This window comes from Hyperolius riggenbachi, chromosome 2 (genome assembly GCF_040937935.1).
Source record: "Hyperolius riggenbachi isolate aHypRig1 chromosome 2, aHypRig1.pri, whole genome shotgun sequence".
NCBI classification, from domain to species: Eukaryota; Metazoa; Chordata; class Amphibia; order Anura; family Hyperoliidae; genus Hyperolius; species Hyperolius riggenbachi.
Window position 1 is genome coordinate 269765513 of NC_090647.1, and position 27466 is coordinate 269792978.

Sequence of the window (27466 nt, forward strand, 5' to 3'; positions counted from 1 at the left end):
TTCCTCCCCTCGTTCCCCTCATTCCCCTGTAGGCTTCTCTGTTTAAATCTTCCACCCTGGGAGGCTTCGGCAGTCTTCGGGAGCCCGAGTGCTCCCAAAGATGGCTGGCTCTGTACTGCGAACGTGCGAGTGCGCGAAAGAGGGTGCTGTCGCGAGCGCAGTATGGAGTGGCACGTCTTCAGGAGCCCACCCGCAGAGGAAGAGAGCAGTATCCGACCCATGGGTTGGAGACTACTATCGGGGAAGCCAGCGCAGGAATGACAGGAAGAGGAGAGGAACAGGAAGACTCTATGGGACCCAGAGTCTTCCACTTCCTTAGGAAAGTATCTGTTGTTGTTGTTTTTTATTTTTTGGCTTCAGACTCCCTTTAATCCCTTTAAGACGCTCTGGACCATAAGACGGTTTAGTAGCATGGGGTTCTTGTAGACCCCCCCAGCTTTCTCTAAGCTACCTGATTGTAAGCTACACTACATTACACTTACCCCTGCTGCCCCACCAGCTAAGCTACACTGCACTTCACTACACTGGCCCTACTGCCCCACCAGCTACACTACACTTCACTACCACTTTAGTTTGAAATCTCAGCTGATCCATCTACCATGCTCCTCTCCATCTCACTCCTGTCCTGCTACACGCTGGCTGCCCCGACTTTGGCCAAAGTTATGCGCAACTGTGCATGCACGGCCTGTCCACGCACCTGGCTCAATCACACACTTTGTGCCGTAAGCCTCTTGCTCATGCGCAGTTCAGTCTTTAGAGAACTGCGCATGCTCAAGAAGCTTACAGTGATACACGCGTGATCGAGCCAGGCGCACGGACAGACTTTGCATGTGCAGTTGCGCACAACTTCAGCCAAGGGCCAGCCTAATGGGGCTGCCAGCGAGACCACAGAGGGGACCCAGAGGACGCCGAAAGACTTTCTGGAGGAAGCCCCAGGTAAGTGCAGATTTTCATTTTAAAGCTCTGCTCAAGGTCCCTTTAAAGTGATTCTTAAATGTCCTTACCCAAAATGAAGCAATATGTACTGCATAATTTGAAAGTGTTTCTAATTTGCTTCTGTTTTGAATATCAACAGCCAGTATCTCGATATTTATAGACTAGTATCTTGTTTTTATATTATCTGTGAAATGTGCAAGCATTCAGCTTTAGCCCGTTTCAGTGGTGACCCCATTGGTTGCTTCGATTTCATGACTGAAAATATACTGAAATGAATCTAAATAACTTAACTTACATTGGATGTTTTGTTTGTTTCATAGTTGAGATCAGTATTTTGTAAATATTGCTTTCTTTCCGCAAGGGGTTAAGCTTATGCAGGATGCTGAAAATCTCATGTGTAGCTGAGTTATTATGCATGGTGTCAACCAAGGCCACAGCTGTGCCTGATGAATGGTAGCTGGTAGGAAGTCTCTGAAGATGCTGTTAGAGCAGCCAGGTCTGAAACCGCATGGCTGTCTCCCCACAACTCTGAGTGATTTACATTCACAGCACTCTTACACAACAGGGAAGAGCTGGGTACTGCCAATGAAATAAAATGTTTTTCCATAAACCTCTCCCTTTTCCAGAATGCAAAGTATTGCTTTAGAAGTATTGCTGTCTGAATTTTACTTGGGGAGATTTTACTCTCATTTCCTGTTCCAGGGATTAAGAGTAGGAAATGAGGTGAGATTGCTTCAATGAAGAAACGCACAACCACAAAAAACATATTTAGTGGATAAATCTTAGAAAATCTGTATGTTTACATTCAGATCTGCTCATCTTCTGTTTCATTGACTTGGCTGTCTAGAACAGGAGGTGGGAAAAAAATTCTACCTGGGGTTACACTAACAATAACCATGACCTTTCCCCAAACTAAAAGGAGAAGTTTTGATTGGAGACCAGTTTTAGTCAAGTTTCTGTTATCTCTCATTAGAAGTGACAACATGATGTGTGTGCCCTACTTATTTCAGTTGTTAAACATGTACAATAGCTGCCTTCACTGTCACATTCCAACAACACATGCAGCGCACAATACGTTACAAAAAAACACATTCGTATGCATATCTGTCCACACATGATAGGGAAGAGCTCATGTCAAAGGCCAGTTCAGGCAAGGAATAAACAGCTTCCATAGACTGGATGAGATACAGTAGACATCATTTCAGGTCAGCTAGTGTATCTTTTGCACCTTCCCCAACACATTTCCCTAAGCAGTCAGCAAAGTTGTTGTTTGTTGCCTTGAACTACTGACTAGAAGCTGGACGCTTCACTCCACAAGAAGCAGGACTCACTTGTAAGCAACAGGTAATATCATTTATGCCCCCCCCCAAAGTATTTTAAAGCACTGTTTTAGTTAGTATTTTGTTTTATACATGATTTTTGGAATGGCAAAATAACTGTTACAAATTCAGTGCTAATACTTTATAGCTTTATCCTCTGACTGAGGTGTCTAACCACCTCAGTGATGGTAATAGCTTCTAGCATGAACTGCTTGAGGCCATGCTGTACTTGTATTTCCAGCATTAAAACTGTTACTATTTTTTGATCTGTAGGTTGGACAGACATTTATTCCTTCCTCTGTACCAGCTACATTTGCTCCATCACCTACTCCAGCTGTGGTCAGTAGCGGTCTCAATGATTTGTTTGAACTTTCAACTGGCATTGGAATGGCTGCAGGAGGATTTGTGTCTGCAAAAGCTGTAAGTACTTTGCCAATTGATATTTGGTTACATAAACGTTTTAATACTGTACAGTTTACTTGTTGTAGCAACATGCATATAAAATCTTTAGTCCTGGAAACTCATAGCCATCCTTTAACACTGCTATTCGTATTACGTCACTCTATCAGTTTTCAGTGGGTCTCTAATAAGCAGCCATTCCTGACTACAACTCTTCTAACTTACCCCACAGGAGAATGCTACATTTCCTTATAATACAGAGTTTAAAGTGTGGCACTAGCAGGGAGGGATTGTGGCAGTTATTCTACCACCTAATGGGCCTGGCTTAACAGAATTACGGATGACCAGTAGATGGTGGCGTTAAAGAGAAACAGTGACCAAAAATTGAACTTCATTCCAGTCAGTAGCTGATACCCACTTTTACATGAGAAATCTATTCCTTTTCACAAACTGATCATCAGGAGGCTCTGTATGGCTGATATTGTGGTGAAACCCCTCTCACAGGAAACTGTGAGGACCATGGTCCTGGCAGTTTCCTGTCTGTGAACCTTGTTGCATTGTGGGAAATAGCTGTTTACAGCCGTTTCCAACTGCCAAAAAAAAAAGCAGCTGCTACTTCCACTGACATCACCTGCCAGCAGTAAAAATGTCACCATGTGATAAATGTCAGAATGTAAATCAGGGAGAGGAAAGCTTTTACAATGGACAAACACTGACTAAATCATTTATACATAATTAATGTAAAAATGAAGCACTTTTTTTTCATTACATTATTTACATTGGAGTTACTCTTTAAAGTGGATCTGAAATCTTGCACAGGGCAGAAGGAAAACGTAGAGAAATGCACCCTGAATGTATTTAAAGAGTATAGCCTGTCTAATTCCCTCTCATCTGTGACTAATCACCACCGTAAATTGATCTCGCAGCTGTGTCAGCTGGCTGCCACGGCAGAGAGGTAATTGGTAAACAGAGAATGGTAACAATATCTCTGCTTCCATGAAAGCAGGAAGTAGATACACTGCAGGATTTGTATCAGCTGTAACAAAGAAATGTTTTTCTGGAAAGGTTATTATACTGTTGCATATCTTTTAGAGCAGAGAGGAAGTTCTGAGTTCAGGTCCGCTCAAGGCTAGGTATGCCTTTCAGTTTGCCGACAGCTCTGAATATCATAAACTGAGAGAAACTGAAGAATTGTACTTCTTATTGCAAGTAATCTGTACTCTGTGTGGCAAGTACAGACATCCCAGAAACATCCCATCTTGCTGAACAGAGTAGAAGGCTGTGACTCATTTTCTGCACTAATCCACTGACTGGCAGCAAACAGACAATCCCATCTTGTAACTGTAAAACACCCTGTGGCATAACAGTGTGTTACATGCACACGTTTTACATACTTGCATGCAAGCAAGTTGATACCAGATATCCCATCACCCCCTTCACTGTTTAGAACTCAGCTGAAGGAACAGCTGTTTTTCCTACCAATAGCAGACTTACCAATAGCAGAGTTTCACTTTAACCTGCCATGCTTTAGTTTCATAATTCCCCCCACACATCAGAATGGCCGCCATGCATAGCTCTTCTCTTCACACTCCAATGCACGAAGTTGGAATGCAGTCAGATCTTTCACTATGTTCACTGGTGTTCTGTAATTAAATTATAACATAATGCAGCTAACCTTTTTCATATACAGCACAGTAAGCATCTGCAGACAATTAGCTATTCAACCCCTGCAGTGAAGTTTAGCAAAGTTGTTTAATTTCCCCATGTTGCTGAAGTCAATTACCTGCGCTCACAGAGAGCTTCTGCATGCAACATAAAAAGGAGCCTCTGAGTTTTCCATGTTACTCACTGGGGACAGTATGCAAATACGATTCTACTATCCCCTGGTAACAGACTAAAGATGCATTTGCATTGAAGTGCTTTTGGAGTCTGTGCTTTTTGCAGTGATTTTAGGATGTGTCACAAGTTGTTGTTCAGTGAATCTTGTGTATGAAAAAAAAGAAGAATCTTTCGTCCTAATTTTGAATAACTTCATTAATTTGTGAAGGCCCACAAACCAAACCTTTTCTGATTATGCCTCTGTGCTGCCTTGGTGGTGTACAGTATGAGTATAATGTAATAGCCTTAGTGGTACGTACACTATACTGTTTTGGATTAATATAGCACTTGCATCTTCTGTGGTGCTTACATGTCGCCATAGAACTTTCCACTTCCAGTACTTCCAGGCATCCTGGAACTTTAAAGTAAAAAAATAAATAAAGAGTTAGGTCAGCAGTAGAGGGAAGCCTCTAGATCAGGGGTGTCAAACTCAAATACAAAGTGGGCCAAAATTGAGCTCTGGGACCAAGTTGCAGGCCAACCTCAATGTCTAGTGGCCACTTCCTTCCCTTATACAGTTCCCTGGTGTCTAGTGGCCCCTCCCTCCCCTAAACAGTTCCCTAGTGTTTAGTGGTCCTTTTCCCTTCATCTATACAGTTCCATGGTGTTTAGTTGTTCTCCCTCCCTCCCCTATACAGTTCCCCGATTAGTTCTTATTTCTCCCCCCTATACAATTCCCTGATTTTTAGTGGTCCTACTTCCCCTATACAGTTTTCTGGTGTCTACTGACACCCTCCTTCCCCTATAAAGTTCCCTGGCGTGTAGTGGCCCCCCTCACAACTATACAGTTCCCTTGTGTCTAGTGCCACCCCCCCCCCCTTTCCTATACAGTTCCCTGGTGTCTATTGCTTTCCCGCTCCCCTTATGGTTTCCCTGGTGTCTAGTACTTTCCTGCTCCCCTTATGGCTTCCCTGGTGATCTAGGGCTTACCCTCCAGTATAGCTTCTCTGGTGAAGAGTGGGCTAAATATAATGCAAAGTAGGTAAACCACCTGAGGGCCAAATCTGATGGCTCCGAGGGCCAGATTTGCCCCACAGGCCAGAGTTTGACATGTATGCTCTAGATGATACAGAGGCTTTCCTAATCCTCTGCGACCCCTCCACTGCTGGCCAGGGCCCTGGTTATCTTTGTGTCTGCACTCCCTTTCATCTATGTGCGCAAGGGTAGTGGGTCCGCTCTTGCACAGTAGCATGGAGCCACTCATGCACAAAGAAAAAAAGCTGTGCCCGAGAGGCTCCGTGCTTCTGCGCAGACGCGGGCCTTACCTTGCGCCCGTGCAATGGGGCCATGCTTGTACAAGGAGGAGAGCTTTTTTTCGCGAGCAATCTTAAGCGGGTCACAGCACAGGGTGGTAGGAGTGTTCTGAGACCAGAGAAGCCTCTGGATCATTCAGAGCCTTTCCCCTACTAGGGTAAGAATCTAAATTTTAAATTACGATTTAGTAAATAGCAAATAGTAAAATGTTTTAACTTGGGAACCTAGTTGCCTTAGATAAATGTTAAAATGTGCCTGTTCTGAATAAAATATGACAAAATATAATTCAGGTTTGTATGAATATATTTTGCAGTCTCTATGGCCTCAATTCACTAAGCTTTATCAAACACTTTATCAAACGGTTGGTAATTTACCTCATGGGTAAAGTCTCATTTTAAATTCACTAAGGTGTTATAGATTAATTGACAGTTTTATTGATAAAATATTTGATAAATATATAACACCTTAGTGAATTCAAAAATAGATTTTACCCATAAGGTAAATTATAAAATGTTTGATAAAGTGTTTGATAAAGCTTAGTGAATTGAGGCCTATGTGGTGCACTGCTGTGGCTACAGACCATTGCCACATCATAGTTTGGTTAAAAAAGACATTCCTCCACTGAGTTCAACGCATTTTCATATCATAGTCTACTAGATTGTTAGGTTAAATAAAGACATCAGGTATCTGTGGAGTTCTCCACTAAGCCCCTGTGGGACCCTGTTGTCAAATGAGAAACGGATTGTGGACTACTGACTACCCCCACCCACCCCCTTTTCACCCTCGCACTTGAAAGCTGCCTGGCCTTCATATTGGTGCAGAAGCAATACTGACATTACTAGGGGCTCACTTGGCACTTGTAAATAGTAGAGTTTCTCATTCAACACCTCTTTTTTTTTCAAAACTCTTTTTTTTGTTGTTGTGGTTTTTAGTCAGAAACCTGCTTGCTGTGGTGCTATAAAATGCCCCATATTCTTTTCAATAGGTTTGGCTGCCTGCTGTGAAGGCAAAGGGGCTGGAGATATCTGGCACATTTTCTCACAGACAGGGGCACATCTACATGGACATGAACTTCACCAACAAAGCCCTTCAACACATGACCGATTTTGCCATTCAGTTCAACAAGAACAGGTTTGTCTTATTTCTGCTCATCTCTTTATATATCTAAATTATGTAAATATATCTTCTAGCGGAAAACTAACAATTCTTCCATGATCATATTAGCATGTTTTCAACCCTTGTGAGCATTTCCAGAGGTTTTATTGCAGTGTTATATGTCTACAGTATTTTAACATGGCTCACCTTCCAACGTTGTGTTTTAAAGTGTGATTATACTCCTGCAACATAAATTTCAGTAATTACTCTTAGATACACAAAAGAACATTTGAAAGCATTCCCAATAATTCCCTGGGTGTAAAAACATTTGCTTTCACTGCAGAGAGCAGTACAGGCTTGCTTACCGCTGGCTATTTGCCAAATGTTATCATTGCCGGCCAGGAGACTCTCTCAGCCTTTGTTTTTATTCTGCTCCCTTTTTACTTCCTTTGCTAAATAGACACATCACCCTGGCAACAGCTGTGTCACTTCAGCAGAAAAGGAGGGGGTCGGAGTGAAGACACAGGCACAGAGTGATTCTTGCCTTTGCCAATGACCAGAGATAAACAAGCCTCTACTGCTCTCTGCAGGGAAAATAGCGATTTTACACACAGGGAATGCTTTCATATGTTCTTTTATGTGCCTAAGATTAGTTAGCTTTGGCGAGTATAATCCTTCTTTGAAGAGAAACCGTGATCAAGGGTTAAACTTCATCCCAATCAGTAGCTGATATACCCTTTCCCATGAGAAATCTTTTTCTTGTCTCAAACAGATTATCAGGGGGCTCTGTATGGCTGATATTGTGTTGAAACCCCTCCCACAGTGTGATGTCAGGACCATGGTGCTGAAATCCCACTGTAAGGAACAGTATGGAGCTAGTGTGTGCCCCTAAATTGCGATCAGGCCCCCGCAGTCTGGACTCGGCTGCTCCCGTTGGAAACACTGTAGTAAGGATGAAAAAGAAAAGAGGGGCGCTCAGAGTCCGCTGCACCGCTAAACTATGCATCAATTGGACAGGTCTCACCTTTTTACGGTGGGGCTGGCACAGCGTACACAGCCCGGATCCGCCTTTTCCCTCCTAGCCGAGCCGGGGACTAAGCTCTAGCGCGGGGCGGAAGTGACGTCACTCGCTCCAGGAAGTGGTGGATCAGTTGCCAGGTATCGCCAGACAGCTCTATACAGAGCCTCTGGTACTGAACAGCGTGGATTGCTGAATTGGAAACTTCACAGAAGTGAAGATAGATGAACTAAGATGTAGTAAAGGTATAAAATTTTATTAAAACAATGCGTTTCGCGGAGATACAGTCTCCGCTTTTTCAAGTTAATGCTTATGGGACAAGAGAAACTCTTAGAGATAAATACCCTCCCCTCCCTACAAGAGTCCGAATTAACCAATCCGCACTGCAGTAGGTGTGGTCCAGGGATTCGTATTGCTTCTAAACGAGAAGGAAGGTGCCATAAAGTACCTAATAAAGGGACAATGAGACTTGAAATCATAAATAGGATTATAAGTGGGAAATATAGTGACCTAAAGGGTTGTATAAAAGGACTCTACATACATGCAGTGCCCACTGGTCTCACATAAACATGGTCCAGAAATGGACAAATAGAAGGTATCTAACAAGGATCTATCTATATGTGTGGACACACATACACACACACGTGCATAGCCACAATTGGCCAATGAAAACTAGTCCACACATGCACAATTCATTGGACGATAGGTTGGAGGTGGCTCATCTCCTCCAACCATTTATTCAATCCCCCTGGTTCCAATGTACCCAATTTCAGAATCCAATAGGACTCTCGCCTACACAGGGTATGATATCTCTCATATTTATTGGGGTGGACTATCTGTTCAATTATAATCGCCCTCAGTAACTCGAAATTTTTATTATGAATAAGAGAAAAGTGTTTGGAAACCCCGTGTTTCTGCTCTCCTTTATTTATGTTAGACCTGTGTTTATTCAGCCTGGTTTGGAATTTCTGTGTTGTGCGTCCCACATAGAAAAGTCCACATGGGCAGCTAAGTAGGTAAATCACGTAGGAACTCTGGCAGGTAACATGACTTTTTATAGAATATACAGTAGGTGAGTTAGTTTGAAATGTATATACGTCTCTCTTGAGGGTCTTACAGGAGAGACATCTTGTGGACCCACAGGGGAAACATCCCAGTTTCCTACTGGTGGTCCTCTGACTCCTGAGATGTTGTCTCACATCTCACTGTGGGCAATCTACTAGGTGCAATGTGGCCCCTAATAGTTTTGCCCCTTCTAAAGACCACACGGGGTCTCTGGGGCAGGGACTGTTTCAAAATGGGATCGCTTAGTAGGACGGGCCAATATTTCGAGAAAATGTCTTTGCATTCCTCGGCCTGTCCGGAATAGTTGATAACCACAGGTGTCTGTTTCTCAAGGGGTTTCTCTTTCTTAGAAAGAGTTCTAGAGGGCTCTAGACACTCCTGTTGGGACAGACGGGCAGCTCGATCTCGTGCTGCTTCTACTAAAGGGACAGGGTAGTGTTTTTCTATGAATCTAGCTACAAGTGTTTCCGATTGGCGTGTATAGTCTGCTATGTTGGTGCAATTGCGGCGCAATCTTTTAAACTGGCCAAAAGGAACATTACGTAACCAAGGCTTATGATGGGCACTGTAATAATCTAGATAACCATTCCTATCTGATGGTTTAAAATAATTGGTAGTTTTAATAGAGGCATCGAGAGGATCCACCTCCAAATCAAGGTCCAGGAAATGTGTCCTATACAGGGCTGTCTCCATAGTAAAAGACAAACCTAGTTTGTTCCCATTCAGATAGTTCACGTACCCCTGTAGCTCCTCCGCGGGTCCCTTCCACACACACAAAATATCATCAATGAAGCGGCGATGGAGCACGAGGTTCGCCCGATACGGGTTGGCGTCAGACCAAACAAGTTGCTCCTCAAACCAACCCATATATAAGTTGGCGAAGGCCGGAGCGAACCTCGTCCCCATCGCCGTCCCCCGCAGCTGAAGGTAGAAGACATCCTGGAAGGTGAAATAGTTGGTTTGGAGTATAAACTCAATAGAGTCCAAGATAAATTGTTTCTGGGCCTCCGGCATTAATGGATCACCCCCCAAATAGTACCTGATTGTAGGCCCAAATCATGTGGTATATTGGTATAGAGGGCACTTACATCCAAAGTTGCCCATCTATACACTTCAGGTAGCCACTCGATATCATTCAATATCTGTAGTGTGTGGGTCGTATCTTTAAGATATGCGGGCAATTGGCAAACAAATTTCTGAAGATGTAGATCCACATAATGGGACAGGGCACTCGTAATAGACCCAATCCCTGCAATAATGGGCCGGCCGGGGGGATCCGTCATGCATTTATGTACCTTGGGGAGGTGATAGAAAAAAGGCGTTTTAGGGGCCTCGATATTCAGATAATTGAACTCCTCTACTCTCAAAAGTCCATTTCTATGTGCCTGTCCAATTATTTCTATGTGCCTGTCTAATTCCCACTGTGGGAGCCTTGTTGCATTTTGGGAAATAACAGCTGTTTCCAACTGCCAAAAAAGCAGCAGACATTGCTTACACAGACATCACCTGCCAGCAGTAAAAATGTTGCCATGTGATACATTTCAAAATGTAAACCAGGGAGAGGAAATATTTTACAATGGGCAAACACTGACTAAATCATTTTGTACATAATTATTGTAAAAATTAATCACTTTTGTTCATTATGTTTATGTTCACTGGAGTTCCTGTTTAACAAGAGCAGGATATGACAGTGCAATACAACAAAACTTTACTAAACTTTCAATTCTGCTACAGTGCTGCACAGTCACCTTGTGGTGAATACATGGATCCGTGATGATCCTCAATTGGCAACACTTTAATATCAAGCTCCCATTTGAACAATTGAAAGCACAAAGCCAAGTTTTTTTCTGTATTGGCTTCTTTCTCACTAAAAGTTGCCTTTGCCAATCCAAAACTACCACACGGAGTGTAGGCACACAGCATTGTAGGAGGAGTCTGGAAAGTTGTGTAAGGGGCTTGTGCTGACACTTAAACCCCTTACAGTACTTGGCTTTGGAAGAAGAACAGGAACATAGCATCTAGATCAGGGATGCCTGGTTGGTGAGAACAAAAGCAGCATGGTCTTTTGGGTAAAAAGGTGTGTGTTGGATCAGTGTGCTAGGAATAAAGAGAATAGGAAAACTGGACAGATGATTTGTCAGAAACCTGCACCAAGCATGCCACCAGTGGACCCACAGTGGCCTGATCTGCTTACTCATCCTGGATCAGGAATTAGGAGGTTAGAACAGCCAAGTGCCATTTTTTTTTGAGGAGCGGTCAGCCATACTATCTCAGAAAAAAAAAACACATATATACGTAGATAAGTACTTGCTCTACTTGCGTAACATATGTATTGCACTGTCCGCGTTTTTATTTTCGTGATTGGTCTACAGTACAAAAAGAGAAAATACTTCTTAGCATTTCCCATTTTAAGTGTGGCTATTTTGAAGCCAATTCTGATATCATTTCCTCTCTTTGTCTCCTCTGCCTGATTTGCCTGCCCTTCGCTATAGAAAGTGCTTGGTCTCAGCATGAGAAATATTGGCCAATCAGAGAGGAACAGAGGTGTGGGAGGGGAAAACAGGAAGGAAAGAGGCTTCAGCCAATCGGGCTGCATTAGTTAAGTCTGAGGGGAAGTACAGAAGCAAAATAGGACAACCCAACATACCCTGCAACTTTCTTTTTGTGTACCACATTTTGTGTGTACCAAATAAGACTCAGGTAAACTGGGGAATGATCATTTATCAACAAGAAAAGTAACAGAGATTTTAACTTTTGGATTGCCTGGTTAGCATCCTTATTACTTGTTTACCAGATAAAAATAAAGAATAGATTTTTGATTTTATGCCTGACAGTTACTCTTTAAATGAAGTCAACATTTACATCATCCAAATTCCTCCTCTCTCTTGTTGTCTTGAACGGTCCGGTCTGAGAGACTCTGCTGCTGAGTAGTCGGAGGCAAGCTTAGGCTTACACTGTTTATTTTATTTTTTTAAATACATTAGATTCAATAAAAACATCAACTCTAGTGAAATCCTATAACATTTATTGGGAAATGCTTTTAAAAAGATGAAAAAGTCCCAAAGAAAACAAGCGCTCGGGGGCAGAGGGTAAGGTCTCGTTCACACGGACGCTTTTGCGGCGTTAAACGCGGTGTTTCGGACACAACGTTTTTTGGGATCTACTGCTGTCCCATTCAACTGAATGGGAGCGTTTAGGGCTGGCTTTTGCAGGCTTTCATGAAAGTCTGGCGGTTGATCTCGGCGTCGCGTCTAGTCTCGAAAGCAACATGTTGCATTCAGAGGCGGTAAACGCCAGGAAACAATAGCAGAGGCCAGAATTGCTAGCCTTGAACGCTTCCTAAAAGCCTTCAAAAGATAGCGTCTAAACTATGGCATTTAAACTCCGGCGTTTGAACGTGGTGTCGGGCGAAAGCTCAGCAGAAGCCCGTGTGAACCAGCCCTAAGGCACAACCCACTAGTATGGGAGTCATCCTGGGAGATCTTCGCCATTACTGGTGTCCACTCACAGACCCAATCTCGGATGGCCATCTCATTGCACATCCCACCCAGATACGCCAATATAATAATAAGTCCCGGGCCTCAAGGTCCCAGAGCATTTAGTTGTGGCACACCTTTCTCCTGCAAGTAGTTGCTGTTCCTATCACACTTCTGGCTGCCTTTAATACAATTCAAAGTGGCTGACATTCAAATTCAGATCTGCTTGTATCATGTGCTACAAATGTAACTAAAAAGATGAATGTATGGTTTATCCCATATACAGGTCCTTCTCAAAAAATTAGCATATTGTGATAAAGTTCATTATTTTCTGTAATGTACTGATAAACATTAGACTTTCATATATTTTAGGTTCATTACACACAACTGAACTAGTTCAAGCCTTTTATTGTTTTATGATTGATGATTTTGGCATACAGCTCATGAAAATCCAAAATTCAGATCTCAAAAAAATTAGCATATTTCATCCGACCAATAAAAGAAAAGTGTTTTTAAAACAGAAAAAAGTCAACCTTTAAATAATTATGTTCAGTTATGCACTCAATACTTGGTCGGGAATCCTTTTGCAGAAATGACTGCTTCAATGCGGCGTGGCATGGAGGCAATCAGCCTGTGGCACTGCTCAGGTGTTATGGAGGCCCAGGATGCTTCGATAGCAGCCTTAAAGCGGACCCAAACCAAACATTTTTTTAATTAAAAATATTTAGTTGCAGCACTCTGACACATACAAAGATAAATAAACACCCCTTCAAGCCTATGATCATTTCAGTGCATGCTTTTCACCCTTCTCTTTTCATAGCTAGGGTTATACTAGGGGCAGCCATTAGCAATTCCTCTATTGCCGGACACCATCTACTCCACCAGTTTGCAGGAAAAATTCCGGCAATTTGAAATGAAGGGAGGGGTTCCTCCAATAAATGTAAAATATTTTATATTTGTCATCATGCAGCTGAAAAAAAGGCTGCTATTTATCATTATAATTTAGAACATAGATTTTATTTCTGAAATCTGGGTCCACTTTAAGCTCATCCAGAGTGTTGGGTTTTGTGTCTCTCAACTTTCTCTTCACAATATCCCACAGATTCTCTATGGGGTTCAGGTCAGGAGAGTTGGCAGGCCAATTGAGCACAGTAATACCATGGTCAGTAAACCATTTACCAGTGGTTTTGGCACTGTGAGCAGGTGCCAGGTCGTGCTGAAAAATGAAATCTTCATGCTTCCATCTGCTGAAAAGCTTTATGGAGATGAAGTGCTCCAAAATCTCCTGATAGCTAGCTGCATTGACCCGTGCCCTTGATAAAACACAGTGGACCAACACCAGCAGCTGACATTGCACCCCAGACCATCACTGACTGTGGATACTTGACACTGGACTTCAGGCATTTTGGCATTTCCCTCTTCCCAGTCTTCCTCCAGACTCTGGCACCTTGAATGACATGCAAAAGTTGCTTTCATCCGAAAAAAGTACTTTGGACCACTGAGCAACAGTCCAGTGCTGCTTCTCTGTAGCCCAGGTCAGGCGCTTCTGCCGCTGTTTCTGGTTCAAAAGCGCCTTGACCTGGGGAATGCGGCACCTGTAGCCCATTTTCTGCACATGCCTATACACGGTGGCTCTGGATGTTTCTACTCCAGACTCCGTCCACTGCTTCCGCAGGTCCCCCAAGGTCTGGAATCGGTCCTTCTCCACAATCTTCCTCAGGGTCCGGTCACCTCTTCTTGTTGTGCAGCGTTTTCTGCCACACTTTTTCCTACCCACAGACTTCCCACTGAGGTGCCTTGATACAGCACTCTGGGAACAGCCTATTCGTTCAGAAATTTCTTTCTGTGTTTTACCCTCTTGCTTGAGGGTATCAATGATGGCGTTCAGGACAGCAGTCAGGTCGGCAGTCTTACCCATGATTGCGGTTTTGAGTTATGAACCAGGCTGGGAGTTTTTAAAAGTCTCAGGAATCTTTTGCAGGTGTTTAGAGTTAATTAGTGGATTCAGATGATTAGGTTAATAGCTCGTTTAGAGAACCTTTTCATGATATGCTATTTTTTTTGAGATATGAATTTTGGGTTTTCATGAGCTGTATGCCAAAATCATCAATCATAATACAATAAAAGGCTTGAACCACTTCAGTTGTGTGTAATGAATCTAAAATATATGAAAGTCTAATGTTTATCAGTACATTACAGAAAATAATAAGCTTTATCACAATATGCTAATCTTTTGAGAAGGACCTGTACATGCAAGGAGCCTGCTGCTTCATGTTATTTGTTACTTCATGCTTTGACTTTTACAGGTTTGATTTCAATTAGTTACATTATTAGCTTACCATGTATTGTGAATTTAAATACCTCTATAAAATATATTCATATTTGCAGCTTCCTTCAGCTATTTTATCGATGTAAAATTATTGCCTGATATATATAAATATAAATGTACAGTATAGAATATTAATTCTCTAAGCAATTGTTGTTACAGGTAGAATGGCAATTATGCTATTATTGCTATCCTGTTGTTTTAGAATGATCTTTATTAAGCATGAGTTATGAAATTGTATTAGATTTTCATATCTGTTAGGCAATATAATCATGCCAACATGATTTTCCATGTTCATGTAATTGGCCTTTCCATGGTAGAGATGCTGGAAGCAGGGCCAGCATGTGGTATACAAGATGTGACTTTCATACAAGGTCAATCTCTTTATAACATCCAAGATCTCTGTGCTATGTCTGTTTACCCAACACTCCAGATTTGCTATGGCAGTACTATAAAAAACTGACCTGATTTTAAGGGCTTTTAAATTATTAATTGTATATTTTTTTGGTCATTCACTTGCTAAAGAAGTCACGTCTAAATATTATGTCAATTAGAGGAAATACATACAGGCCCTGCAAGCTTGCTTTGAAATTGCATTCCATAGATAGTACTTAGATGTTGTACATTTTTCATTAAAGTTAATTGGAATTATTTTGACTTCAGTGAGGAGGAGCAGGGCCACAGAAATAAAGCAGATGGTTATTTTTGGTTACGCTTCTGCAGAAACTCTTTCAGGAACGAGTCTTAAATGTTTAATACAATGGAGAGAAGAAATGTATTCTCTCCAGTGGCTTATCAGTAAATTTGATATTTCACTAGTTATGTTAGCAAGATCTTATTTACTAAGACATCACCAGACCAGACTGTAAGTGCAAACTGCACATTTTTCCTACTCTGGAAACAGTATGTTTTATTTGGCCCTGGTATTTCCTCTTCTTTCATGAGTAATCTGCGACACAAAGCAGGTGGTCTCGTAAGGTTTTTTTTTTTTACACTTGCACTAACTGAGTGGCTGGTAGCAACATGTGCACTCACTGAGTGAGTGTGTTATGTGCTCAGGTCAATATACGCTAGCATTATGTAGAGCTGAACTAAGGGAATTGTTTTGGTTGTTTTTTTTTTAACAACAGTGAAAGCTCACTTTGAGAAAGCTCTTGCTGGTGGTCAGGGAGCAGGCAGCTACTTACTCACTACTACTCTTTAAGCAACTGTTGCTATGGTGTGATATGACCCAGGTGAAGGTTACAGACTCCTGTCTCCTCAAAGCAAACCGTTTCTGATACTGTAAGTTAGGGTCTTTTTTGCAGGATCTCTCTTTGAGCCAAGATACCTTCGTTAAATCATGCCCTTGAGTATCCATTATATTCTGACAGCTTATCTGGGCATGCAATATACAATGTTTTTTTGTTTGTTTATTTTTTTGTTTTTTTTGCTTAACACATCAGATTTATTAGTAGAAAGGCACATTAACATAGCATTACAACACTGCACGAAAAACCTGCAGGCTTGATATACAAAATAATGGCAATATAACAATGAAGTCAAAAACCAGAAATTTAAAGAGAAAGCCAGTGGTAATCTGCACATAATCATCCGCTAAAAACCAATGGACAGTACTCAGAAAAGGGTAAACCTGATGCGTTAGCTGCATAACTCTTTAGTAGGATATCAGGATAGAATTTCTTTCGCGAGTACCCTGTAAAAGTTATGTGTCTGTCTAAATCCCCAAGGCTATTGCAGCCACAGCTATGGATGAATCAGATGACTTCTGAAAGAAAAATAGAACCGTGCAGCGTATATTTCAGCAACCAATCAACAACTGCCTAACTTTCCTAAACGAAATATAATCAGTATGGGTTGCTTCACTTTTCACACCATCATTACATTACTTTACTTTGCCATTGTTTAGCTATATGAAGTCTTTCTCTTCTATGTTTCCTCAGCTTTGGAGTAATTCCCAGTGCCCCGCTGGCTATACATACACCCCTCATGCCAAATCAGAGCATTGACATTTCTCTTCCACTCAACACGCTGGGTCCTGTCATGAAGATGGAGCCGCTTAACAATCTCCAGGTAATTACTTCAGTAGCACTGCCATTTAAATTTGACCGTAAACAGTATCATGTATGCCATCACACTGGGAGAAGTGCTGCTACTGGTTTCCATTTCTCTAAATAAACAAGTAGCCAGTTCTCAGGAGACATAAGCATGCGCAAGAAGTGTGTGTGTGTGTGTGTGTGTGTGTGTGTGTGTGTGTGTGTGTGTGTGTGTGTGTGTGTGTGTGTACTTGCCTACAAGTACCTGATGATGGAAAGGTGGCTCACTCCCCTCCCTGAGCACCTCTCTTCCTCCTTCCATATGCAGAGTCCTGCTGAGAGTGTAAATGAAAGGTTACTCGCCATTTCACTGATGAGATCTCCCTTTAGTCAGGGGCACCTCTAACTACTTAATACTGAGGTTCATCTAGCTAACTTATACTTGGGGGCACCTCTAGATAGCTCTAGGCACCTGTACCTGCCTATGACAGGCAAGGGAAATAAGAGTGAAGTCACAGCTGGGACATCCAGTACACTTGCGATGGAGTGCGGTGGGGGGTTTGTAGGTTAATGGAGGGTGAAGTCTAAGGTGCCCAGGACATCATTGCCTATAGGCTCCTCTGAGGTAAATCCAGGTGTGTGTGTGTGTGTGTGTGTGTGTGCGCGCGTGTGTGCGTGCGTCCAAAGCATGGACACACATCTGTTAAAGCATATTCACTGTGTGGAACAGCAGCTCCGCTGGGAACGTTGGTTCATTTATTCCCTGTGAGCCATCTGTTCTCCCCATTCATTTTTACTGATGCATCTAGAAAGATCAATTACAGAGTGCCACCTATTCCAGACACATCATAAAGGGGAGCAGAACAGTCATCTCTTACATGACTGTTCTGCTCCCCTTTGCCTCATGGCAACATTCCAGGATGGTGGCACAGATGCTGGTGGCAATGTGCCCCAGTGTTGAACCCATCTGCGAGTATAATACTATCCATGTAAGTGCTGAAGGTTTCCAACCAGAGATTCTCTACCCTGGTTCTCTGGGACTGCCAGCAGTTCATGTTGTCCTCACTGCCACTCAAGGCCTCAGTTGTGTTAATTAGTCACCTGTGAAAAGGAACAAATAGAATCATCTCTTCCGTGAGCCTATGAATTAAAGAACATGCATTGTAGGTAGGCCTGCAGGAGATGGGCTGAGCAGCTGAGTTCTGCAGTGTATTCTAATGAAAATATATTTCTTTAGAATGGATACTGTGCATTTGTAAATGGGGATCCAGATACAAGGCGTATCAAATTGAGCAGCTTAGGGAGCCCATGAACTGTGTGATTTTTTAGTAAACTATAAATGTTTTGATCAGACCATTCAGATCGTAAGAAAAGATTGTTTAATTGATCCACAGAATTGAATGATCCAAATTATTGCCAATATTGAAACCAGTTGCAGTCATGTGTAGGCAGAAATCCATCATGTCAGTCGAAACCTGGTGCATCCCTGGTCCATCAGCATCTCGTAGATGTTTTCCGTCAATAATTGTCCTCCTTTGTCCAAACCCCCACCCCCAGTTTGTCCCCGTGTCTTTCTCTGCTCTTCCTGTGTGTCCTACTGTTACCTCCTTTGTCCCCCTGTGTCCTCCTTTGCCCCTTAGGTCCTTCTGTGTCCTCCGGTCCCCCCGTGTGTCCCCTTCTGTCCCCCTGTTTCATTCTCCGGTTCCCTGTGTCCTCCAATGCCCCGTGTGTAACATTATGTTCCCCTGTGTCATCCTCCAGTACCCAGCCCCCCCCCCCCCCGGTTTCCTCTGCACTCCGTGGGTAAATACAAGTACTGGCAGCATGTCTCACCTCAGCCTCGCGCCATCAGCAGAAGTCGGCACTAGAGGCGCAGTGTAGGAGAGAAGAGGTCTAGGATTGCCGTAGGAGCTGCTGGATGAGGTGATTTGCGCTGCAGCTAATTGTTTTCACACTGGGAGCAGAGGAGACCGGGGGAAGCCGGAGGAGGACACGGGGACGATACAGGGAGTCCCTGATGTCACGGCGGATCGGCAGTTCGTATCGATGGGTGATCTACTTACTGCAAGGGACAAGGGTGATTGCTCAATTCTGATTTCTTCTTGACTTGTCTGTAGTATTTGATACTGTGGATCTACTAATCCAGCGACTGAAGAATTACTGTGGCCTAAGGGGGTACTGTTCTTAGCTGGTTTTTAGACCTTCCCATCTGACAGGACAGATGTCTGGGCACACACTACTCTAATCCAGTGCCACTTGCCTATGGAGTTCCACAGGGTTCTGTACTATCACCATTACTCTTTGCAGTCTACATGCTCCCTCTGGGCAAAATAATCCAGAACTATGACCTAGGATACCATTGTTATGCAGATGACACACAACTGTATCTGTCCTTCAAGCCTGGCACCCAAGACCCATCAGCATCAAATGCGTTTCTAGTGGATTTACAAAATTGGATGAACACCAGCTGGTTGAGGCTGAACTCTGACAAAACAGAGGTGTTGGTGGTAGGTGGTCCACACATTATTGATAAAGTTCAAAACGCTCACTACCTCAAACTAGCAATTGGGGGGATGTCAGAATTCTAGCAGTTTTATTTATGCAGGAAAAGCTGTCATATGTGTATGTATATATAAATATTAATAATCAATACAGTCCTTCTAAAGAAAGAAATAATTATTGTTAAAACCTATAATATAATTGAATACATTTAATGCTGGATTCTGTCAGTGATAGTTAGAGAAAGTAAAACTTTTATAAGATTGTTTTAACTTGTAAGCTAGAAGATTGTTTACGTACTTGTTACAAGGCCGTTACAGACAGCAAGAATATAATGCCATGTTTTGACTAGGATTGTCCTTTGGAATGTCAATAATACTTTCCAAGGTTTTTGTATTGTCCCGTATTTAGGACAAATGATGCCACCTGGCGGTTTAATAGTCTTTTATAATTAATATTCATAATATTATTTGTTATGAAATGGTGACCTCTGCCGGTTGAAGTCATTATATTTATTCATCAGAAAGACCAATATATAGAAAATGATTTTATATTATTAAGATGTAATATGCAATTACCGTATTTTTCGGAATATAAGACGCACTTTTTCTTCCCCAAAACTGGGGGGAAAAAGTGGGTGCGTCTTATATTCCAAAGGTACGGTATTTTCGCCCCATAACATACTTACCGGATCCTGCCGCCTCGATCCTAGCCTCCTTCGTCTGTCCGCCGTCATCCAATGTCGCAGCAGCCGTCATCAGAGGGTCCAGCAATCCCATCCAGTATCCCCGACTGATCCCCGCTCTTTAAGTGTCCAAGTCGCCGGCTCCTCTTCACTGCAGTCATGCTTGTATGCAGGCTCGCGGTGATTACGCGCTGCCGGGGCCGCCTTCCTCCATAGTTACGGCGTCCTCTTCTTAGATACAGTGCCCCCTTCTGTGTGACGAGCGGCGCATGTGCGCCGGGGTCACGCATGACGTCAGGCGCACGTGCGCCGCTCGTCACGCAGAACGGGGCACTGTATCTAAGAAGAGGACGCTGTAACTATGGAGGAAGGTGGCCCCGGCAGCGCGTAATCACCGCGTGATCACCCCGGGGCTGCAAACAAGCATGACTGCAGCGAAGAGGATCCGGCAACCTGGACACTTAAAGAGCGGGGATACTGGATGGGATTGCTGGACCCTCTGATGACACCTAATGAGACCCTCAGATGACGGCGGCTGCGACTCTTGGGTGATGACAGGCAGATGGAGGAGGGGAGGATCGCGGCGACAGGATCAGGTGAGATGCAGCAGGGGTGTAGTGTAGTGTTGTTTGGGTTGGCTGAAGAGGTTACTTAGTGAAGTGTAGTGTAGTTTGGGTTGGCTGCAGCTGTTAGTGAGGGAAGTGTAGTATACTGTAGTGTAGTGTATTGTAGTTGTAGTAGGGGTTAGTGAAGTAATGTGTAGTTGATGGGGGCAGCAGGGGTGAAGGGAAGTGTAGTGTAGCAGGTGTTAGTATAGATGGGCAGTGTAGCTTAGATAAAGACAGTTTTGGGGGAGTTAGAGGTCCATAAGAAGCCCCTGCACCATAGACGCACCTAGGTTTAGTTTATTTTTTTTTCCTGATTTTTGCCCTCTAAATCTAGGTGCGTCTTATATGCCGGAGCGTCTTATATTCCGAAAAATACGGTATATTTTATTTTAATTGTTTTAGGAAGAATTATATACCGGTAATAAGCTTTATATTTAAATAAGTGTATTAGAAGCCCTGTATGTTTCAATAAGCCCTAAGTTGCTGAAGACTCTCACGGTTCTGGTTACAGTGTCAACCTGACCAATCTTATGTCTGGGAAAGTACAGACACATTCCAAAAACTAATTAACAGAGAACACTTTATCAGAAATGCGTCATGAATGACATTGTTTAGTCTCAATGTCTGGGGCAGCCAGCAGACAAGATGGCTGGTGACATCCCTTTTTAATTAACTGCGTCAAATATGACCTTTTAATCAAATGTCAAAATATCAGATGACGTTAATTCCCACAAGATAAGGTAATTAAGAATTTATAAACAATAATATTGTGATTTAAGTATGATAGCAAGCTACGCATGGAAGCTTTAGCCAATCAGAACCTGGGATCTAGGGAAATTCCAGATTAGGCAGCCATATTGCATCCTGCCCCTATAAAAGTAGGAACTGAAAGCTCATAGTTTGCAGAAGCCCAACAATCTCCTGAGAAGACACATGAGGCAGAAGCTACCTTCCCACACGTGGTTCTAGATGCTGAAGAGATGACAGAGAAGGGGTAATATGCTTAAAGCGGACCCAAACCAAACATTTTTTTAATTAAAAATATTTAGTTGCACCACTCTGACACAAATATAAATAAACACTCCTTCAAACCTATGAGCATTTCAGTGCATGCTTTTCACCCTTCTCTTTTCATAGCTAGGGTTATACTGGGGGCAGCCATTAGCAATTCCTCCATTGCAGGACCACCATCTACTCCACCAGTTTGCCGGAAAAATCCCAGCAATTTGAAAGGAAGGGAGGGGTTCCTCCAATAAATGTAAAATATTTTATATTTGTCATCATGCAGCTGAAAAAAGGCTGCTATTTATTATTATAATGTAGAAAATAGAATTTATTTCTGAAATCTTGTATTTTTAATTTGGGTCCACTTTAATATTCTGGTGATTTACTTTATTCATTTTTCAGCATTAAAGAGAACCCGAGGTGGGATTTAATTATGTTAGTGGGGCACAGAGGCTGGTTGTGCACACTAACACCAGCCTCTGTTGCCCCATGGTGTGCCTCCAGGACCCCCCTGCGCGCCTCTATACCCCCCGCAGTGCTAGCGACACACAGCATGTCGCCAGCACAATGTTTACCTATGCCTGTCTGTTAGCGCCGCTCCCCCGCCTCCTCCGTATCGGCGCTACCCGCCCGCGTCCCTTTCCTCCCGCTGATTGGAGGGAAGTGACGTGTGCGGGTAGCGCCGATACGGAGGAGGCGGTGGAGCGGCGCTAACAGACAGGCATAGGTAAACATTGTGCTGGCGACACTCTTTAAGTTCTGTTAAGATGTTAGCAAGAAGTTTTTTAGAAGCAATTTTTATGCTATTTCTTTAAGAAGATTACTACAAGTTTTACACAGCTACTAGATACACAGCTATTGATACAGATGAGACTATTTTTGATCTTATTCTACATAACACAACTGTTATATTCTTTTTGAATGTGTTTAGAAGATTGATGATCGCTTGGCTATAAAAGCCTTTATGAAATGGAATACTGTTACAAGGAAACACTACTTGGAACTGTTCATATTTTGTATATATGCTGTATGATAAGCAAATACAATTTTTATATAAAATCATATACTGAGTGCTCTGATTCATTTCAAGGTATACCATCAATCTATAATTACTGTTATAGAGGGTTCAGACCCCACTATGCCGGATTTATATGATAGCAACGCTTTAACCACTTGCCGACCACACACTCATACCGTGCGGCGGCAAAGTGGTAGCTGGAGGACCAGCGACGCACATCTGCATCGCCAGGTGCCTCCCTAATTAATCAGGAAAGGCCGCAGACTAAATGTAAACGCAGGCGACGTATGTCTCCTTTGTTTACATTGAACGGCGCTGCTGTCACAGGCTGCACAGGACGGATAGCGTCCTGTGCAACCCAGATCACCAGGGGGGACAGGTAGGAGAGGGAGGAGGGGAATTCCGCCACGGAGGGGGGCTTTGAGGTGCCCCCCACGCAACAAGCCTATCGACCGGAGCGATCAGACCCCCCTGCACATCATCCCCATAGGGGGGAAAAAAGGGGGGCGATCTGATTGCTCTGCATGCCACCTGATCTGTGCTGGGGGCTGCAGAGCCCACCCAGCACAGATCACAAAAAACAGCGCTGGTCCTTAAGGGGGGGTAAAGGCGGGGTCTTCAAGTGGTTAAAGGCTGGTCCTTTACTGAGTTAGCAATCATGAAAAAGGCAAGAACCGCTCAGGTTTTTGACAGGGAGATACCGTACAGTTTAAAAACTCTGTGCAAAATCTTGGGGTCATCCTGGATGGGAATCTAAAACTCAGACAGCAGGTATCAGCTGTCGGCAAGTCTTCCTTCTTCCATCTAAGAAATATAGCAAGAATCAAACACCTTATCCCAGCTGAAGACCTACCTGCCCTGGTTCATGCATTTGTATCCTCCCGCCTAGACCACTGCAACGCCCTGTTCATCGGATCTACAGATAAGGTTCTGTGCCCCTTACAACTAGTACAGAATACTGCAGCCAGACTCCTAGCCAATGCCCCCCCCCCCCCCACCCCCCAGCTCACATATCACCCCAGTACTGCAAACTCTTCACTGGTTGCCAGTAAAATGGAGAATCAATTTTTCCCAGGACACACTTAACATTTGGTGCTCGGGCCTTTTCCTATGCAGCCCCTACTCTATGGAACTCACTTCCACAATCAGTACGAGAGGCTCCTTCTCTGGACAGCTTTAAAAAAAGGCTAAAAACTCACCTCTTTTCCCGAGCCTTTTAGACTGCATAATGCAGGGTCACGGCGCTTTGAGTCCCCAGGGAGAAAAGCGCTATAAAAATATTATTGTTATCATAAGTCAGGCACCCCCTTTATTTGGCATATAAGACACAGGCACTTGTTTCCCTCATATATAGCGAAAAATACAGTTTTTACTGAGAATTGTATTGTTAATGGGCACCTTTACAAAGTGCTAAGCCAAGGCATGGACTGGATATGGTTCTGTGTAGGCCTTGTAAGAGTGATGAGCACGGTATCTTATTGAGTTAGAGAAAATAGCCAAATACAGTTTTCTGTTGTGGACCTAAATTAACTCTGTTACTAAAAAAGCACAAAGTATGATTTTACCTTTTTAAAATAGAAGGTAGCTGCAGTCTTGAAACAAAAATGCCGGTTCAGTTACTTTGCAGGTGAGCAGAGGTGTATAAATCGGAAGCAAGAATTACATATCCTTTAGGAGATTAAACTGTCTTAAGATGGGTACACACATCCAGCCTTTATTGGCCAACTTTACCACTTCCATGTAGTATGAGAGCCAACAGATTTTAAAGGGGAACTGAAGAGAGAGGTATATGGAGGCTGTCATGTTTATTTCCTTTTAGACAATACCAGTTGCCTGGCAGCCCTGCTGATACTCTGCCTCTAATACTATTAGCCATAGCCCCTGAACAAGCATGCAGCAGATCAGGTGTTTCAGTGGTTCAGACTTATAAGTCTGATCTGACAAGACTAGCTGCATGCTTGTTTCTGGTTTTAATCAGATACTACTGCAGAGAAATAGACCAGCAGGGCTGCCAGGCAACTGGTATTGATTAAAAGGAAATATACATGACAGCCTCCATATACCTCTCTCTTCAGTTCCCCTTTAAATACTTTGAACGGATTTTGTGGGTAAGCTTTCATACTACACGGCAGTGGTAAAATTGGCTAATCAAGATTGGATGTGAGTACACACCTTTAAAGTACATGCACACTTGATATTATTGTCACCAATCGGGGATCCGGAAATGATTCCTCGGGCGACAAATCAGGGAGCGATACTGTGCAAATTGCAAGCCTTCTGTTGCTATGGAGGGGGCTGAGGGCCGATGCAGCATGGAGTGGCTTCCAGTGGTGGTTGGCGAGATGGGAGCGAGAATAACATTGCGATTGGATCCGTAAGTGACATCGGCCATACTCTATGCACAACATTACAAAGGTAAACGATCATTGTCCAAATATGTCATTTTCTGTCAGCTTTTATCTAATGGGTGTATGTACCTATAGAAACATTAAGTGGTTTAAAGCAAACCTAAAGTGAGAAAATTCACTTCAGGTTTGATACTTAACTGAGTAAAGGGAAGACTCTGGCTAGTAGAGAGCCATCCTATTCTTCCACCCGGTCTGTCGTTCCACCACTGTCAGCCGGTGCAGCTGTTTGGTAGAATAGCTCTTTGGAACTACTGGTGTCCCTGATGCATGCACAGTAGTGATGCACTCATCCTTGGAACTATTCGGACATGAGTAGTTCTGAAGAGCTGTTTGGCAAAGCGGGTTGAATAGCTTTACCAGCGGACAGTGCTGGAAGGATGCGTTGGACGGAAGAATGGGAAGGAGGAGCAAAGAAATGCCACCCCACACCATTACTGACCCACTGCCAAACCGGTCATGCTGGAGCATGTTACCGGCAGCAGAACGTTCTGCATTTCTTCTACAAACTCTGTCACGTCTGTCACATATACTCAGTGTGAACCTGCTTTCATCTGTGAAGAGCACAGGGTGCCAGTGGTGAAGTTGCCAATATTGGTGTTTTCTGGCAAATGTCAAACATCCTGCACGGTGTTGGGCTGTAAACACAACCCCCACCTGTGGATGTCAGGCCCTTATAACATTCTCATGGAGTCTGTTTCTGACCATTTGAGCAGACACGTGCACATTTGTGGCCCACTGGAGGTCATTTTGCAGGGCTCTGACAGTGCTCCTCCTGTTTCTCCTTGTACAAAGGCGGAGGTAGCAATCCTTCTGCTGGGTTGTTGGCCTCCTCCATGTCTCCTGATGTACTGGCCTGTCTCCTGGTAGCCCCTCCAAGCTCTGGACACTACGCTGACAGATACAGCGAACCTTCTTGCCACAGCTCGCATTGATATGCCATCCTGGATGAGCTGCACTACCTGAGCCACTTGTGTGGGTTGTAGACTCAGTCTCATGCTACCACTATAGAGTGAGAGCACCGCCAGCATTCAGAAGTGACCAAAACATCAGCCAGAAAGCATAGGAATTGAGAAGTGGTCTGTGGTCACCACCTGCAGAACAATTCCTTTATTGGTGATGTCTTTCTAATTGCCTATAATTTCCACCACCACCACAGTTTGATTTCACAGAAGTGTGATTGACTTGGAGTTACATTGTGCTCTTTAAGTGTTCCCTTTATTTTGTTGAGCAGTGTATATTTGTATAGCAAATTATGGATTTCTCCTGTTGTGCCTTTTCTAATAAAATTACGTGTTGTACATTGTTTGTTGTGCATGAGTGCACCTTTTTATGTATGCATTATGTAGAGCATTGTTTCTTAACATTTTATTGGTATGTACCCCTTGTCGTTGTAAAGATTATCTCAAGTACCCCATGACAAAGATCTATTTAATCGTAGTACAGGAAAATTTGTTCTGAACAATTTCTAAGCATTTACTATTTTAATTAGCTAAAATACTAAATTGATTTTGTTTATATAGGATTTACAATTTTCTAAAACTCCTAATTTGTTATACTTAATTGTTCATTATCTGAAGCCCAAGTACCCCCTGAAACCATCATAAGTTCCCCCACGGGGTACATGTACCACAGGTTGAGAACCCAGGATGTAGACAAACTCCTTGTTACGGTTTTACTCTCACTGCTGCATGAGCCTGGACCAATTTTCAGTAACAAAAAAAAATAATTAACTAAAAGTATATGTGCAGCACACTGATTTTTCAGTATTGCTTGAGTCCCACCAACCACTGTGGCAGTCTTGAATGGCTGCAATTATTTGCTCATGTGGTGCCCTTCAGAGGGGAGGTTTGAGAGCAGTTTACGTCCTCCCAGACAGCTATTTTTTTGTACTTTATCTGAACGCTGCTAATTCACATTATGTATGACCACGTCATGGAAGTTAAATTGCTGCCATTGATATAGGTGAATCTCCTGTTTGGCTAAAAGGCTGGCATCACATAGAGCTCATTTTTACAATGTCATATCTCTGCAGATATGCATCCAGATTCCAGTGTTTTTTTCCTGCAGCCTCTGACTGACATGGCGTAAATTGTCATCACCATCATATATTCACTAATATGACAGCAGTATATGCCCTGCCTTGACAGAGCTACAGGGCTCCTTTCTACTGGACATGTCCTTCAGTCAGGCTCACTACACTGGATTACATACATGCCTGTCTAGAAGTACATGGACTAGTTATAATTCACAGTGACAGGTGTTATAACCATCTCACAGGGATCATATGAAACTCCACCACCGCACTATACTGCCGATTCCAAATCCTCTTTTAGAGGCATATTTCAATCTGGATAATGTACATTTAGACACTTATTTGAAACATAAAAGGCAGAATATATTTTCTGTGTTTTATTTGTTCTTGAATAAATATTTGTAATCCA

At 43.0% G+C, this 27466-nt stretch overlaps 1 protein-coding gene across 2 annotated transcripts in view; it reads left to right on the plus strand.

Annotated features, from left to right (window-relative positions):
* AP2B1 (adaptor related protein complex 2 subunit beta 1) overlaps positions 1–27466 on the plus strand; it is a 168772-nt gene that overhangs the window by 117000 nt on the left and 24306 nt on the right. For both annotated transcript variants that reach the window (XM_068268655.1, XM_068268656.1), the window contains 3 exons: positions 2529–2675; positions 6772–6917; positions 16710–16839. In XM_068268655.1, coding sequence (XP_068124756.1) covers positions 2529–2675; positions 6772–6917; positions 16710–16839 — 423 coding nt within the window. The remainder of the gene's footprint in view (positions 1–2528; positions 2676–6771; positions 6918–16709; positions 16840–27466) is intronic.